This window comes from Mastomys coucha, chromosome X (genome assembly GCF_008632895.1).
Source record: "Mastomys coucha isolate ucsf_1 chromosome X, UCSF_Mcou_1, whole genome shotgun sequence".
Taxonomy (NCBI): domain Eukaryota; kingdom Metazoa; phylum Chordata; class Mammalia; order Rodentia; family Muridae; genus Mastomys; species Mastomys coucha.
In genome coordinates this window covers 154018818-154034179 of record NC_045030.1, presented here as the reverse complement: position 1 = coordinate 154034179, position 15362 = coordinate 154018818, and the positions used below count along the sequence as shown (strand labels likewise).

At 37.8% G+C, this 15362-nt stretch overlaps 1 protein-coding gene across 5 annotated transcripts in view; it reads left to right on the top strand.

Annotated features, from left to right (window-relative positions):
* Nucleotides 1–15362, top strand: part of Ppef1 (protein phosphatase with EF-hand domain 1) — a 111652-nt gene that overhangs the window by 60298 nt on the left and 35992 nt on the right. For all 5 annotated transcript variants that reach the window (XM_031376740.1, XM_031376739.1, XM_031376733.1 and 2 more), the window contains 2 exons: nucleotides 7205–7319; nucleotides 11150–11196. In XM_031376740.1, the coding sequence (XP_031232600.1) occupies nucleotides 7205–7319; nucleotides 11150–11196 (162 nt within the window). The remainder of the gene's footprint in view (nucleotides 1–7204; nucleotides 7320–11149; nucleotides 11197–15362) is intronic.

The following is a 15362-nucleotide window of genomic DNA, read 5'->3' as shown; positions in this document are numbered from 1 at the left end:
TGGGAGCTCTGAGGGTACTAATTAGTTCATATTGTTGTTCGTCCTAAGGGGCTGCAAACCCCTCAGCTAATGGTCTCTTTCCTAATAATGTGCTTTGATACACAGGTCAATTTAATCTCTGTATATTTTTTATAACATTTGCTTTTGTAATCCATTGGCAAATTCATGGCCATGAGGATCTCCTTGTGCTTTCTTTCTAAGAATTTTAATTTTGTCTTTTACTATGAACTATTTAGAGTTGACATGTAACAAGAGTACACATAATTATTTTGTTCCAGGTTTTAGAAAAAAAGTATTGAGTGTTTGCCCTTGAGTTTCATGTTACCAGTGGCTTTTTCCCTTTTTCCTGTTGAAGAAGTTTATTTTTTTTCTGAGAGGATTTTTTTATTAGATATTTTCTTTATTTACATGTTATATGATTTCTCCTTTCCTATTTTCCCCTCCAAAAAACAAACAAAAACAACAAGAACAAACCCCTATTGCCTCCCCCTCCCCATGCTTGCCACCCCACCCTCTCCCACTTATTGGCCCTGGCATTCCCCTACACTGGGGCACAGAACCTTCACAGGGCCGAGGTCCTCTCCTCCCATTGATGATCAAATTGCAATCCTCTACTATACACATGCTGCCAGAACAATCAGTCCCACAATGTGTACTCCTTGTTTGGTGGTTTAGTCCCGGGAGCTCTGAGGGTACTAGTTAGTTCGTATTGTTGTTCGTCCTAAGGTGCTGCAAACCCCTCAGCTCCATAGGTCCTTTCTCTAACTCCTTCATTGGGGACCCTGTACTTAGTTCAATGGATGGCTGTGAGCCTCTACATCTGTATTAGTTGGGTTCTGTCAGACCTTCTCTGAGGATAGCTATATTTAGGCTGGCTTGTCCTTCCTTCAGTCTCTGCTTCATAGTTAATCTCTGCAACTCCTTCCATGGGTATTTTGTTCCCCCTTTTAAGAAGGAATGAAATGGCCACATTTTGTCTTCCTTCTTCTTGAGTTTCTTGTGGTTTGTGGGTTGTTCTTCCTGTATTCCGAACTTCTGGGCTAATAACCACTTATCAGAGAGTGCATACCATGTGTGTTCTTTTGTGATTGGGTTACTTCACTTAGGATAATATTCTCCAGATCCATCATAAACAAACTCAAAGAAAAAAAACACATGAGAATTTTTTGAGTAGTTTTAACATAAAAGATGTTAGATTTGGTGAAATGTTTTTCTTATATCAACTATAGAAATTGTGTGTGTGTGTGTATGTGTGTGTGTATTTTCTTTCATTCTGTTAATGTTTTGTAACATATGGATTAATTTTCTATCTTCATTCACCCTTGTATTATTGAAATAAATTTCATTTGGTCTTGGGGTGTATTTTTCTTAAAATGCTGTTGTTTTTCATGTGCTGACATTTTGTTGAAGACTTTAAAATCTATGTTCATAGATATATTGGTGTTAATTTTTTTCATATCTTTTACTTTGGCTTTGCTGTAAGGCTAATGCAGTGTCATGGAGTGAGTTAGAAAATATTTCTAATATGTTTATGAAGAATATGAAGAAGATTGCTGATGCTTCTTTTAATACTCAGTGTATTTCATCAGTGAAGTCACTTGGCTGTGTTCCCCATTCCTCTTCCAAGGTTTATTTAATTTTATTTTATGTGTATGAGTGTCTGCCCTTATATATGTGTGTGTTCCATGTACATAACTGGTAGGTATGCATGGAAGTCATAAAAGGGTATGGGATCCCCTTGGAATTATAGGCAGTTATGAGACCATCTCATAGGTAGGTGCTGGGAACCCCCTTAGGTTTTCTGCTAAAGCAGTACGTACTTTTAACTGCTAAAACATCTCTTCAGCCCAAGATCTTGAATTTTCTTTATTAGAAATTTTTTGATTACTGATCCAATCTCTGTATTTGTTCCAGGACCATGCAGATTTCTACTTCTTCTTGAATAATCTTGGTAATTTATGTATGTGATGATTTGAATAAGAATGGCCTCAATAGGTCCATAGGTGGCACTATTATCAGCATAGGTGTGTCTTTGTTGGAGGAGGTGTGTCAATAAGGGGTGGGCTTTGGGGTCTCTGGTACAGAAGCCATGCCTAGTGTGGTAGTCACTTCCTGCTGCCTGTGGATCCAGATGTAGAACTCTCAGCTTCTTCTCCAGTACCATGTTTGCCTGCATGTTGCCATGTTTCCCACCATGATGATAATGGACTAAATCTCTGAAACTGTAAGCCAGCTTCAATTAAATGTTGTCCTTATAAGAGTTACTGTGGTCATAATATTTCCTTGGAGCAATAGAACCCCAAACTAAAATAATGTAGTTTTAGAAATGTGTTCATTTCATCTAACTTATCTAATGTATTGGTATACAGTTGTTCATAGTACTTTTATACCCTTTTGAAATGTCTTGAATGTTGATAGTAGTTTCTAACTCTTATTCTTATTTTGTTTCTCTCTATATATATGCTCTCATTTTCTCTCTTTTTCTCTCTTCCTCCCTCCCTCCCTTCCTTCCTCTCTCTCCCTCTCCTTTCCTTGCCACAGTTAATATATCTAAAAGTTATTTTTTAATTTGTTGATTGCTTTAAAGAAACAATTTTTGCTGATTATCTGTTTTGGTTCTTTAAACCTCATTTATCTCTACCACAGTCCTTATTTTCTCCCAACCTTTGAGATCAGTTTGTTCTTTTTTGAGTACACTAAGGCATTCTTTCCTTTTTTGTTTATATAATTTTATGTGTATTATACCTAAGGAGATCAGAAAAGGGCATGAGGGTATTGGATTCACAGAAACTGGAGTTGTAAAGGATTGTGAGCCATCATCTAGGTACTGGGAACCAAACCTGGGTCCTCTGCAAGAGCAACTTATATTCTTGACTGATGAGCCATTTCTCCAGCTCACATTAAAGTGTTCTTATGTTAATGATTTAAGAGCCCTTTTAAAAATGCAACTATATATTCCTTGTTGAGCATGCTTTTACCATAAGTTTGGGTATATTGTGCTTTCATGCCCCAGTTATTTCTAATTTGTATTTTTTCTCCATTGCTAAGGGGTTTTATAATTTTCACATATTTGTACATTTCCCATGTTTGCTACTGATTTCTAGTGTCTTTCCATTCTGATCAGAGAGGTTACTCTGCTTGGTTTCAATCTTTTTAAATATTCTGAGACTTATTTTGTGGCCTAGCATCTAGTCTATACTGGAGAATGTTCCATTTGTACTTAAGGAAAATAGATAGTATTCTTTTGCTTGGTAAAGTATTTTATAGATATCTGCTAAGTCGGGTTGTGAAAAGTTTTGAAACATTTGTTCCTAGAGCTTGTTTTCAGTTAATGTTTTAACAGAAATTTCTTTAAAACCAGAAGACAAAAGCAAGCAAGAAAGAAAAAGGATAGGAAAATTAAGTAAAATAAATTTTGTTTGATTTCTCAATCTTCCTCTGGAAAGATCGGGCCTTGGCTTTCCTCACACCACCATTTTCTCTGTCATCATCCCAAATCCTCATGCTCAGATCAGGGCACTAGATGACCTGCCCCAGAAATACAAGTGAACTAGAAGTTGTAGATTGGCTTTGCAGGAACAGAAGCCGAGCTTTGAAGCATCTAATTTTTGAAAATGATTTGTGATCATACTAGGCAGCTAGTTCTTCTGGCCACCTGCTAACTGCAAATTTAAAATCTCTCAGAGAAAATTGGCCTAAAAATATTTTTATAGTTTTTCATATAAAATGTCTAGAACTCAGTGTAAACATAACCAGGCCTATGAGGGTGTGAGCTGCATGAAGTAAAACAATGGCAACAGACTTATAAAGTATTTAGATAATTTCATCATTAGGTTTAGAGTTAAAAGAAACATGGTCAGTGTGCTCAAGTACATAAAATATGCAACATTGATTCAAGGAATAACTATAGAGATGTTGGACACTTTTAGCTGTATAAATGCAGAAAATGATGGTAGTTGTGGTTTGAGAATGACCCTCATAGGCTCAGATATAGGGATACTTAGTGTCTTAGTGATGAAATTGTTTAGGGGATGTTAGGGGTGTGTGTCTTGATTGGAGGATGTGTGTCACTGGGTATGGGCTTTGAGATTTAAAAAGACATTCTCTCTGCCTAGTTCTTCTGGACTGAAGAAATGGGAATACTCAGCTACTGCCTCTCAGCACCATATCTGATGCCTTAACCTTTCTTTCTTGCTTGCTTGCTTTCTAAATTTATTTATTTTTTATGTATAAGAGTACACTTTCTGTCAGTCTTCAGACACACCAGAAGAGGGCATTAGATCTCATTACAAATGGTTGTGAGCCACTGTGTGGTTGCTGGGAATTGAACTCAGGACCTCTGCAAGAGTAGTCAGTGCTCTTAACCACTGAGCCATCTCTCCAGCTCCCAAAATGCCTTTTTTAATAAATTGCCTTGGCTGTGGTTTTGTCATAGAAATAAGAAAATAACTAAGATATTGTTTTGATATATTAAAATATTATACAACGCTCACCATGATTTAGTTCTAGAACTTTTTAGAAAATTATTCTTCAGTATTAGGGATTGAACCCACAGCCTTCTATAAACCCGGCAAGGGCTCTTATTTCTAAAACGTTTCTGTCATCTTAAAATGAAACTTCATACTCATTAATACTCACTTTTTTTCATTCAATCCCCAGTTCCTGATATTAATTTACTTTTGGTTTCTACAGATTATCTAATCTGAATGTTTTATATGGAATACATGCATCCTTTGGTGTTTAGCTTCTTTCACTTGAAATAATGCTTTCAGAGTTTATCCATGTTCTTATATATACCAGTGCTTTATTCCTATTTTTACATAAGTGTGTAGCTACTTTGCATGTATAATATCACATTTATTTTACAGATTAAACATTTATACCTACATTTGAATATTAATGTATAGTTATATTAATTTTATTTGTTTTTCAAGATAGAGATTCTCTGTGTAGCCTTGACTGTACTGGAACTTGCTCTGTAGACCAGGCTGGTTTCAAACTCATAGAGATCTACCTGTCTCTGCCTCCTGAGTGCAAAGATTAGAGTATTCTGGTTATAATTTTGTATGCTTATAAACAAAGAATATTAAGGAAAAGATACTCAAAACATTATCAACATTAGTTGTCTCTAAGGACAGAGATTAGGAAACAAAGATCTTGGAAAAGGAGAAAATTAGTTTTTATTATTATACTCCTTTTTAATGATAAAATTTTTTTACTTCAAAAGAAAAAATGTGGTTTTTTTGTGCATTTAAGAACTATTTGAGCCAGTTCAAGCTTAGTTTTGTCTACATATCTAATTCTAGGACAGCCAGTCTCTCTCAGTCTCCTTTCTGTCTTTAGTATTCTCTCTCCCTCTCCCTCTCCCCTTCCCCTTATGCTCCCCTTCTCTCCCTCCCTACCTCCCCTTCTCTCTCTCTTCTCTCTCTCTCTCTCTCTCTTTCTCTCTCTCTCTCTCTCTCTTTCTCTCTCTCTCTCTCTCTCTCACACACACACATACACACACACACAATATCTTCGCAAAGTTAAAGTTTCTTCCTTGAATATCTTTATAATAATAATAATGTGAATATTTTATTTAATAAGTAAGTACTAATATTAACAAACATAGCCAATCTTAAGTTTACTCAAGAAAACTATATTAATATTAAAATTGTTTCTATGTTTATAAGATAGTTTTAGTGAATATTTGTTAATATTAAAAAAACAAAATGAAAATACCTCTTTAGATGCAGTTACTCTGATTAGTGGTACAATGGGTCAGAAAAACTACAATGACAAATTAAACCAGCATTAGAAATCTGTAGAGTAAAGGGACAGACTGGAACAAGCTATTAAACAGCAGCATTTTTGCCCACTCTTTAAAAATATTTATCCAGGGGCCATTGGGATGAATCAATGGGTAAAAGCACATACCACCAAGCTGAGGAACTGAGTTCAATGCCTAGGGTCCATATGGTAGAAGAGACTCTCATAAACTGTCCTCTCACTTTCACACATATGCTGTGATACATGTATCCCCCCAATAAAGTACATAATAAAGGTATAAAAATATAAATAAAATGTTAATCCAAGAATTTGAGAAACCAAGGCAGAAGGATTGTCATGATGTTTGAGCCAATCGATGCTACATAATGAGATCCAGATCCTATGTTAAAAACCCAAATACATAAATAGGAAAATAAAAAGGAATACAATATAGCTGAAGGAAAGTTCTCATTCAAGTTTTAAATAAAGCTGTGGATTGAATGCCTTTAGAATGCTTATGTGAGAGAAAGATTTGGTAGCTCATTAAGTCCTAGGTAGACAGGAAATGAGGAACTAATAGTAATATATGAATCATGTATTTAGAATTTTCTAATATTTATATTAAAAAAGAAAAAAAGTAAAATCAGTTTTAACGATGTGTTTAATTCAGTTTGGAATATTTTCACAATGCGCTTGCTGCCCTGAGCATTCTGTACACCAAATTCTAGAGCCATACTTAGGAGGCTCAGGAGCTTGCCTCACTCCCTTGTGAGGTCTCTGAGCTCAACAACACCTACTTTCTTTTTTTTTTCTTTTTTTTTTATTTTTATTAGTTATTTACATGTCATATGGTTTCTCCTTTCCAAGTTTCCCCTCCCAGAAACAAAGAAACAAACAAACACAACAAAAACAAACCCCTGTTCCCTCCCCCCTCCCCATGTCTGCCACCCCACCCTCTCCCACTTATTGGCCCTGGCATTCCCCTACACTGGGGCACAGAACCTTCAGTTGCAAGTAGCAGGGCATCTTAACAGAACGCTACACCTTATCAACAGACTTTTCTTTTCCTTCCTTGTTTTCTTTTTTCCTCCCCCCTTTTAAATGATTCTTATTGTTACACTTTTGTCTGAACATTTTCATTGGGCAGTTGATCTCCCCTACCCATGTTTTCCCATTACCCTTCTTGGAATCTAAGGACCAAGAATAATCAGAAATATTGTAAACAAATGGATAGTGCCAAAGAAGAACACAAGAACCATTCATTCATTCCATTGCAAATATCTCCTGAAGGCTTTTTATGTATAGCCACTATGTTAGAATAATCTATTTGAGAATCATTTAAAGATTATCCTGAAATACAGCAACCTAAAATGTGCTTGTGTGCTTCATTTTGATTGATTTCAACATAGCCATGTCTTTCTCCCTAGCTCATTATTTCCCCTGCTTCCTCTCACAGATACTTCATGCTCACTATGTCTTAGAGGTGCTATTTGAAGCCAGGAAAGTCCTGAAGCAAATGCCGAATTTCACTCATGCAAAAACCTTTCCCGCCAAAGAGATAACAATCTGTGGTAAGTTTCAGAAGAGAGTTGTCACATTAATATTTAGGAGCCTCTTGGTCCTGCATCATTTGCCTAACTTGAAAACTATGTAAATTGGATTGTGTTGAGGGGAAAATGTTAATATAGAATTATCTATCATGGTAATACTGTTCCCCATCTTGTCTTTGTTTTGCATACCAGCTGGCAGGAATTAATTATGTGAGAAATTAAAGAACTCTTGTAGCTTTCTCTAAAGGCAGCTAGCATTTTAATATGGAGAGCCACTGGTGGGTAGAATAAGTGTTCTTTGCCCTCTGACTGGCTCTCATTATCTCTGCTTCATGGTGGGATTTTTCCAGGTGGGCCTCTGTGTGAATGCCACTTCTACTGGAAAGAGAAACACCCAAGACGGGTGGAGATTCAATTCTTTTCTGCCCTTGGCCGCTGCTTTAGATTTTCCAATTGGTCTTTGCAGCTTTTAAAGGAGTGGGAATGTCCCCAAAATCTGTTTCTTGTTCTTCTAAATAATAAGATTTGAGATTTTGTTATCTTATGGGCCAGCCTGGCAGGATATTGCTTCTAGAAACAGTACACTTTGAAATTCATCACAGTTGGTGCTCAGCATGCTTACACTGTCTGGGAGTGGGGTGCATGGAAGGAACAGCAATTCCCTAACTTCTAATTAAGCCTTTAGGTTACAAAACAGTGGTTGTTATTTTCCAAATCAGTTTTTAGCCCACGTTCTCTTACTCTGGCAGGTAGAAGTGGATTTGACAATCTAATTAAACCCTTTCCATTCCCAGCATCTCATAGTGTTGACAGGGACTTGATCTAGCAGTACATATCTCATGACATTGGGCTGACTCGGGTTTTTTGAAGAGTCTCTAATGGTTTAATTTCAACCGAATCAGGCCACCAGATCACTCTAGACAATAATATACCTTAGCATAGAGACCTTTTATTAAAAGCTACAGCAGGCTTTGCTTTTGATGGAAATAAAAAATGCTGGGTCATAAAGCTCAGGAAACCATGCCGACCTGTGAAGCCTCTAAAGCCAGGGGCTAGGCTTCTACCCACATGTACATTAACAGTCAAAAACAGATGTTAGGGTCTGCATTTACATTAGCCCTCCAGTTGCTATTGCAGATATTGCATTGATGTTCCGGATGTGTGCCCATGCACCCTAGAAGAAGAAATGAATTAGAGGACAATGGAGTCCTAGAATTCCATAATATGAGAGCTGAAAAGTCCTTACAGAGATCTTCTGGTCCTTTTACTAAAAGCTAAGGTTTTCATTTTTTCCCCCATGTTAAGGATCAAACCCAGAAGTTTGCCCCCGCTACTCAAGCACTCTATCATTGAATTATATTCAAAGCCCCTATGTCTTGCTCTTATGGATGAAATAGAGGTCCAGAGAGAAATACATAATTTTGCTAATGTATTTCTACATGGACCCTGCACCCTAGCTTACTCAGCCAGTCAGTGATAGGGTTGCATTAAAAATAAGGTCTTCTACCAAAATGTGGACATTTCATTCCTTCTTAAAAGGGGGAACAAAATACCCATGGAAGGAGTTGCAGACTAACTGTGGAGCAGAGACTGAAGGAAGGACAAGCCAGCCTAAATATAGCTATCTCCTGAGAGGCTCTGACTGTACCTGACCAACACAAATGTAGAGGCTCACAGCCATCCATTGAACTGAGTACAGGGTCCCCAATGAAGGAGCTAGACAAAGGACCCAAGGAGCTGAAGGCTTTGCAGCCCCTTAGGACGAAGAACAATATGAACTAACTAGTACCCTCAGAGCTCCCAGGGTCTCAGCCACCAACCAAGGACTGCACATGGTGGGACTGATTGTTCTGGCAGCATGTGTATAGTAGAGGATTGCAAAGTTGATCATCAATGGGAGGAGAGGCCCTTGGCCCTGTGAAGGTTCTGTGCCCCAGTGTAGGGGAGTACCAGGGCCAATAAGTGGGAGAGGGTGGGGTGGCAGGCATGGGGAGTGGGGAGGCAACAGGGGCTTATTCTTGTTGTTTTTGTTTGCTTGTTTGTTGGAGGGGAAACTGGGAAAGGAGAAATCATATGACATGTAAATAAAGAAAATATCTAATAAAAAAAGATTTAAAAAAAATAAGGTCTTCTATATTTCAGATTAGGGAGGGTACCATCTTTGCACTTGTCTGTCCAGACTAGGTAGACTAGAAAAATCCATTCATTTAAGGGACCCTACATTTGAGATATTTGTTTCTAGATATTTTTCTCCACATAGCACCTTTGGTAAAGAGAAAAGCAAATATGCAGATGCAACTTCATATTTTAGCATGCCAGATAATTCTAATCCTTTATATTCAAATTTCTGTACATGTTGTAGTGGAAGTAGTGGTGGTTGGGATGATGGTGGTGGTAGTGGTTGTGTGTGCGTGCATGTGTGCATGCATGCATGCATGCATGCATGTACATGCATAAACATGAGAATGCGTATGCATGCATGTAGAGACAAGATTGGTGATGGATGGATGTCTTTCTCCATTGTTGTCCACTTTACTTTTTGAAACAGAGTCTCTTACTGAACCTTGAGCTTACTGATTGGTAAGACTGGGCACCAGTGATCCTGTCTCTGTTGCCTTCAGCATTGAGGATACAGATGGGGACCACTGTACCTTGTTTTTTGCATGGTTGATAGGGATCTGAGCACAACTTGAGTAGCAAACACTTTAATTACTGAATCATTTCCATGGCCAGTATACTTTTCTTTTTAATAGGCAAGTCACTCTGAAGAAAATTAAGAAAGCAAAATAATTGGCAAGATACATTAGGTATTTATTTAATTTTTGGAGTGAGACTATGTAAAAGTATTGACATTTAAGTATCCATTAACATCAACATGCTCTTTATCTTATTTTTAATATTCTGGCAATTTTATAAAAAGTGCTAATAATGTAGGGTTTTTAACCTTGTTATTTCTAAAGTAATTTATCTTGTTTATGGGATTTTAAATAAACTGAGAAAAAAGTGTTCTTAAATTATATGGTAATCAAGTTGAATACAAATTTTGATAAAATATTATAAAAGATAAATATTTTACCTAAAAATATTTATCCAAATAGAAATTTTGAATATTCATATAGTCACTTACTTTTTTCATTAATGAGTCATATTCAATAGCTTTCATTAGTTGCCTCTGTTTTCCCCCTCATAACTGTCTCATCAAAAAGAATCTCAACTATCTAGTTATAATTTTAAACCTTTAAAATTAGAAGTAAAATAAAACAAAACCCAGCAAATGAGTGGCTATGGGTTCAGTGATTAAATGCATGCATTGAATGCCTAGTTGCCTAGATACTATGGTAGGTCCTTAGAGAGTCAATGCTTCCTGTGATAGCTATTTTTGCTGCTCTCCTGGGCATTAACATGTAGGCAATACAGAGGAAATCATCTTGAGGTGAGAGGATGCTGGGTTTGAATTCTAGCTCAAATTTTGGTGGCAGGGCAACTGCATATGTTTTGTAATTACTCTGAGTCTCATTTGGAATATAAGGATGATGACAATGCTATTCACTGAGTGGTGATAAGGATCAAACAAGAAAGTCAGCATAACATTCTTAGTATAGAGCTTAACTCAGAATAAAGAAATGCCTAGATCAAACACTTCCAGTTGCTGTACCCACCCCATGTGTACCATGGGAGGGATAGAAAGAGTCTGTGGAAGCAAAATGCATATTGAATTAGTATCATCAACATAAAGTGGAAATCTCAATCCCATGAGAATACTTGGGGTATTTGAGATTTAAAATTCTATAACAAAATAAGCATTACATCTTGGTTCCTACTGAATACTGATTTTTTTATTTGTGTTCCAGGTGATTTGCATGGGAAACTGGATGATCTTATGTTGATTTTCTATAAGGTAAATGCTTATTTTCCTAACTACTTGTGCTTTTGTTGAGTGAGGGAAGTCCTAGGGCAGATAACAATATTAGTTTTGCTGTATGTCTATACATACAAATATAAATGCAATATGACAGTTTTTTTAATCTTAGAAGCTCATAGATTTGTAGTAGATTTTTTAGTTTTCCACACATCTCAGAAGATTTATTTTTCAAAAATGTAATTAGATTCTTTGTTCAGCACTGAGGCTATCAGTTAAAATGTGTGTATGCCTGTCTTTATTGTGTCATGAAGGTTGAGATGGCAAAGGATGAAGAGAATGATGTTTGTTTTATTTTGCTTGGAAATTAACATGTTCTATAATGAGTTTTCTCTTTTATCACACACTAATTGGGTGTGAAAGGAGACTCCTTTAGTAAATGGCTACCTTGCTCTAGCAGCTCTGAGCTTAGTTGCTCTGCTTGTGCTTCATCTTTTGCACAAAGATGCAGCACAGTCAACACGGACTTGATCTGTATCTCTTTAACTGGATTCATTGCTCTCTCTGAGCCAACAGTTGCTACCTGAATGTTTGCTTCTAGAATGATGATATCTAGAAAACAAATCCTGGGGCCCTAGCACTGTCATTTAACACTGGTCTTCTATATGTCTCTTTTTGATTAATGCATTTATTATCCATCTATCATCCTCAAGACTAGCAATATTAACCTCAATTTGTTTTCCAGATTCTATATTATCTTGGGCTTCCACTCCATACATTTTCTTATGGATAAAGTGATGTAATTATCCAAGAGCATTTTCTATTTTTAATATTTATTTTATTTAAAAAATTGATCTAATATATTCTGATGATATTCTCCCTCCCCCCCCTAATTTCTTCAAGATCCTCTCCATGTCTTTACCAACCTATCTTCAAGCTCATGCACTCTCTTTCTCTCTCTCTCTCTCTCTCTCTCTCTCTCTCTCTCTCTTTTTCTTTCTCTCTCTCATTCAATAGCATTTTAAGGATCTACATTATGGCAGAAATGCAAGGTTTTTTTGATTTATCCATAATGACAACTTGGAAGTAAATGGGATAGGCCAAGCTAGAAGTAAGTCAATGGACCTGACACTTTGGAGAGGATTTGGATGACATTTCAGGCAGCCTAAAGAAGGTGCAGAGCTAGGGAGTGTGTTCAGAGGAAGTGGCAGTTGGTTGGTATAGGAATTCCAGACAAGCCTTACTGGTAGGGAGCTGAGGGAGTTATTAAAGAGAACTTCTAGATATAGCCATAGGAGTCAAGCTAGGGAAGGAATAAAGAGAAGCCAGTATGGGAAGAATGGGAGGATTGAAGGAATAGGAATGTGCACTAGGGTTGGAGAATAGCTAGAAGGGCCTTAGGGAGCAAGAGGGGTAGAAAGATGCAGGTGAAATTGTCCCAGGTGATATGAGAGTCTGAGGTGGAATCCCGAAGTCAAGTTATAAGGATGAGTAAGAGAATATCAGCAACAGGGAGGGCAAGTACCAGGAAAATATGTGTGTTGAATGAGTTGACCCTTGGACCTAGAGCTAAGGAGCTGAGGAAGACATTTAGTCAGAGGTCCTGGTTCTGAAAGGAGTCTGACAAAGCATTAGACCTTCTATTACCTTGCTGCTGAAGTGTTTTTCTGTGCAGGAAATAGATTCTTTTTTTCCAGAGTAGTGATGCTGGAGTCAGGGGTCACCAGTATCCTTAAAGGAGGTCTACACTTATGGAGAGAATTCTTTCTGGATGAGGTTAAGTAGAGGGAGTTTGTTTATCATGACACGGGGATGCCTCTGGCCAAGTTGGAAAGGTAGGGGAGATGAAGGGTGGAAGGCTTAAATGAAATCTCAAGTTGTCCAACATGAGAAATATTTATCTGTCTTACCACACTACTTCATATTAAATGTTCAAAATTCCAGTCCTGCTATTGCTTGACAGGTAGCATCTGAGGATGGAATATGGACAGCAGTAACCAAAACAATCTGACAAGTCTCTACTTGAAAAGGAAAATGGCTGAACAAGTTAAATGGGGACAGTGGTCACTACATTCCAAGTGATTTGGAAAAGAAATCTTTTTAAAGGGGAGCTAAAGATTCTAAAGTATGATCAGAGATTGAGTCCTGGAGTAGAGAGATCAGGACAGAGTATTCTAACACAGTTCTTTAATTGCACTGGCAAAGTGACATGGAACATATAAAACTGGAAGGTGCTAATGTAAAGACTGAACAGGAGGAGGTGGGTGGTAGGAAGTGTCATAAAAGGAACTAAAGGTGAAAATATAGCATTCAAATGGAAGCTAGAAACATCTCAAGAGTTCTCCAATGACATTATTCAGGGCCCTACAGTAAAAGAGAAGGAAGCTACTTGGGCATGGACTGGGGTGGAAGGAGGTAAGAGGGATATTTGAGAGTGGTATGTAAGAGCAATTGGTTAGAATTTTACCAAACTCAGGGTGAGAAGGTAATATGCAGATTGGGCATGGAACAAACCGTACATATCACTTGCCTAACTTAGCAGGGGGAAAAGGCAAGGACCATTGAAGATGGCAAGATTTCACCTTGAAAAACTGAGAAAGTAGATCTATGTATAACATGAGGGCTATATTAATAAAATCGTATTTATTGGCTGCTGAGTGAGTTATGTACCTTCAGGGACAAACTCCTATATTAATGAATTTTTCAAAGTCTTCTTTCCTTTCTGAAGCTAAAACCTTTGTGGATAGTAAGCATGCCCAGATACATTCTTTCTTGCTATCTTTATGATACAAGCTGAATATGTCCCAAAATGTCCTTATCCACCATTTTAACCTTTTAAATGCATACTTTTTGACCCTGAGCTGAACATGCTCAAAAATGTGTCTACTGTCTTTCCCTCTTAGCTGGACATGCTCATATATGTATTTCCTAATTTGAGTGTTCCCAGGAACATGCCCCCCCCCCCAAGAGATTTTTTCCTATGTAAAACTCATATGCTTCTTTCTTTCTTTTGTTCTTTCTTTCTACAACATATTTTTTTATTTATTTACATTTCAAATGTTATCCCCTTTCCCGGTTTCCCCTCAGCAACCCCCCTAACCCATTCCCCTTACCCTGTTTCTATGAGGGTGCTCCCCTACCCACCCATCCACTCCTGCCTCACCACTCTAACATTCCCCTACACTGGGGCATCAAGCCTTCACAAGACCAAGTCCTCCCCTCCCATTGATGCCAGATAAGGCCCCTTCAGCTCCTTCAGTCCTTCCCCTAACTCCTCCATTGGGGACCCTGTACTCAGTTCAATGGATGGCTGTGAGCCTTTACTTCTGTATTAGTTGGGTACTGTCAGAGCCTCTCAGTAGACAGCTACATCAGGCTCCTGTCAGCAAGCATTTCTTTCCATCCACTCCTTCATTGGGATCCCTGTGCTCAGTCTGATGATTGGCTGTGAACATCTTCATCTGTATTGGTCAGGATCTGGCAGAGCCTCTCAGAAGACAGCTATATCAGGCTCCTGTCAGCAAGCACTTCTTTCCATCCACAATGGTGTCTGGGTTTGGTGTCTGTAAGTGGGATGGATCCCCAGGTGGGACAGTCTCTGGATGGCCTTTCCTTCATTCTCTTTTCCACTCTTTGTCCCTGTATTTCCTTTAGACAGGAGAAATTCTGGGTTAAAATTTTGGAGGTGGGTGAGTGGCCTCATCCCTCAACCAGGGGGCCATGCCTAACCTCTGGATATGGTCTCCACAGGTTCTCCCTCCCTTTTGTGGGGTATTTCGTATGCTACTTTCATGGGAAGAAGATGCTGCTTGGGGAGCAAAACAATTCTGGTGTTCCCTTACCTACTGCAGGGAATAAGACTTTCCTCGCTTTCCTTTCTTGTCATTCTTCTTTTTGGTTTTATGCTTACAAAGGTGTGAACCTACTATGCTCACTGTGCCTGGAATTCATGCTAAATGAATAGATTTTAGTAGTGAGTGCCAATATATATACATACTTATATGAGTAGCTTGTGAGATGATGAGTATGTTGATTTGAATCTCTGTGGTTGCTTTCTCAGTCTTTGTATGAATCCTGTAACATCATGTTATATATCTGCAACATACACAATAACCTTTACTTTTAAAAGGAAAACAAAAATAACTATGATAAGGCAGTGAGGGCAGGTCATGAATATCATTAGTATTTTCAGCAATGGAACAAGT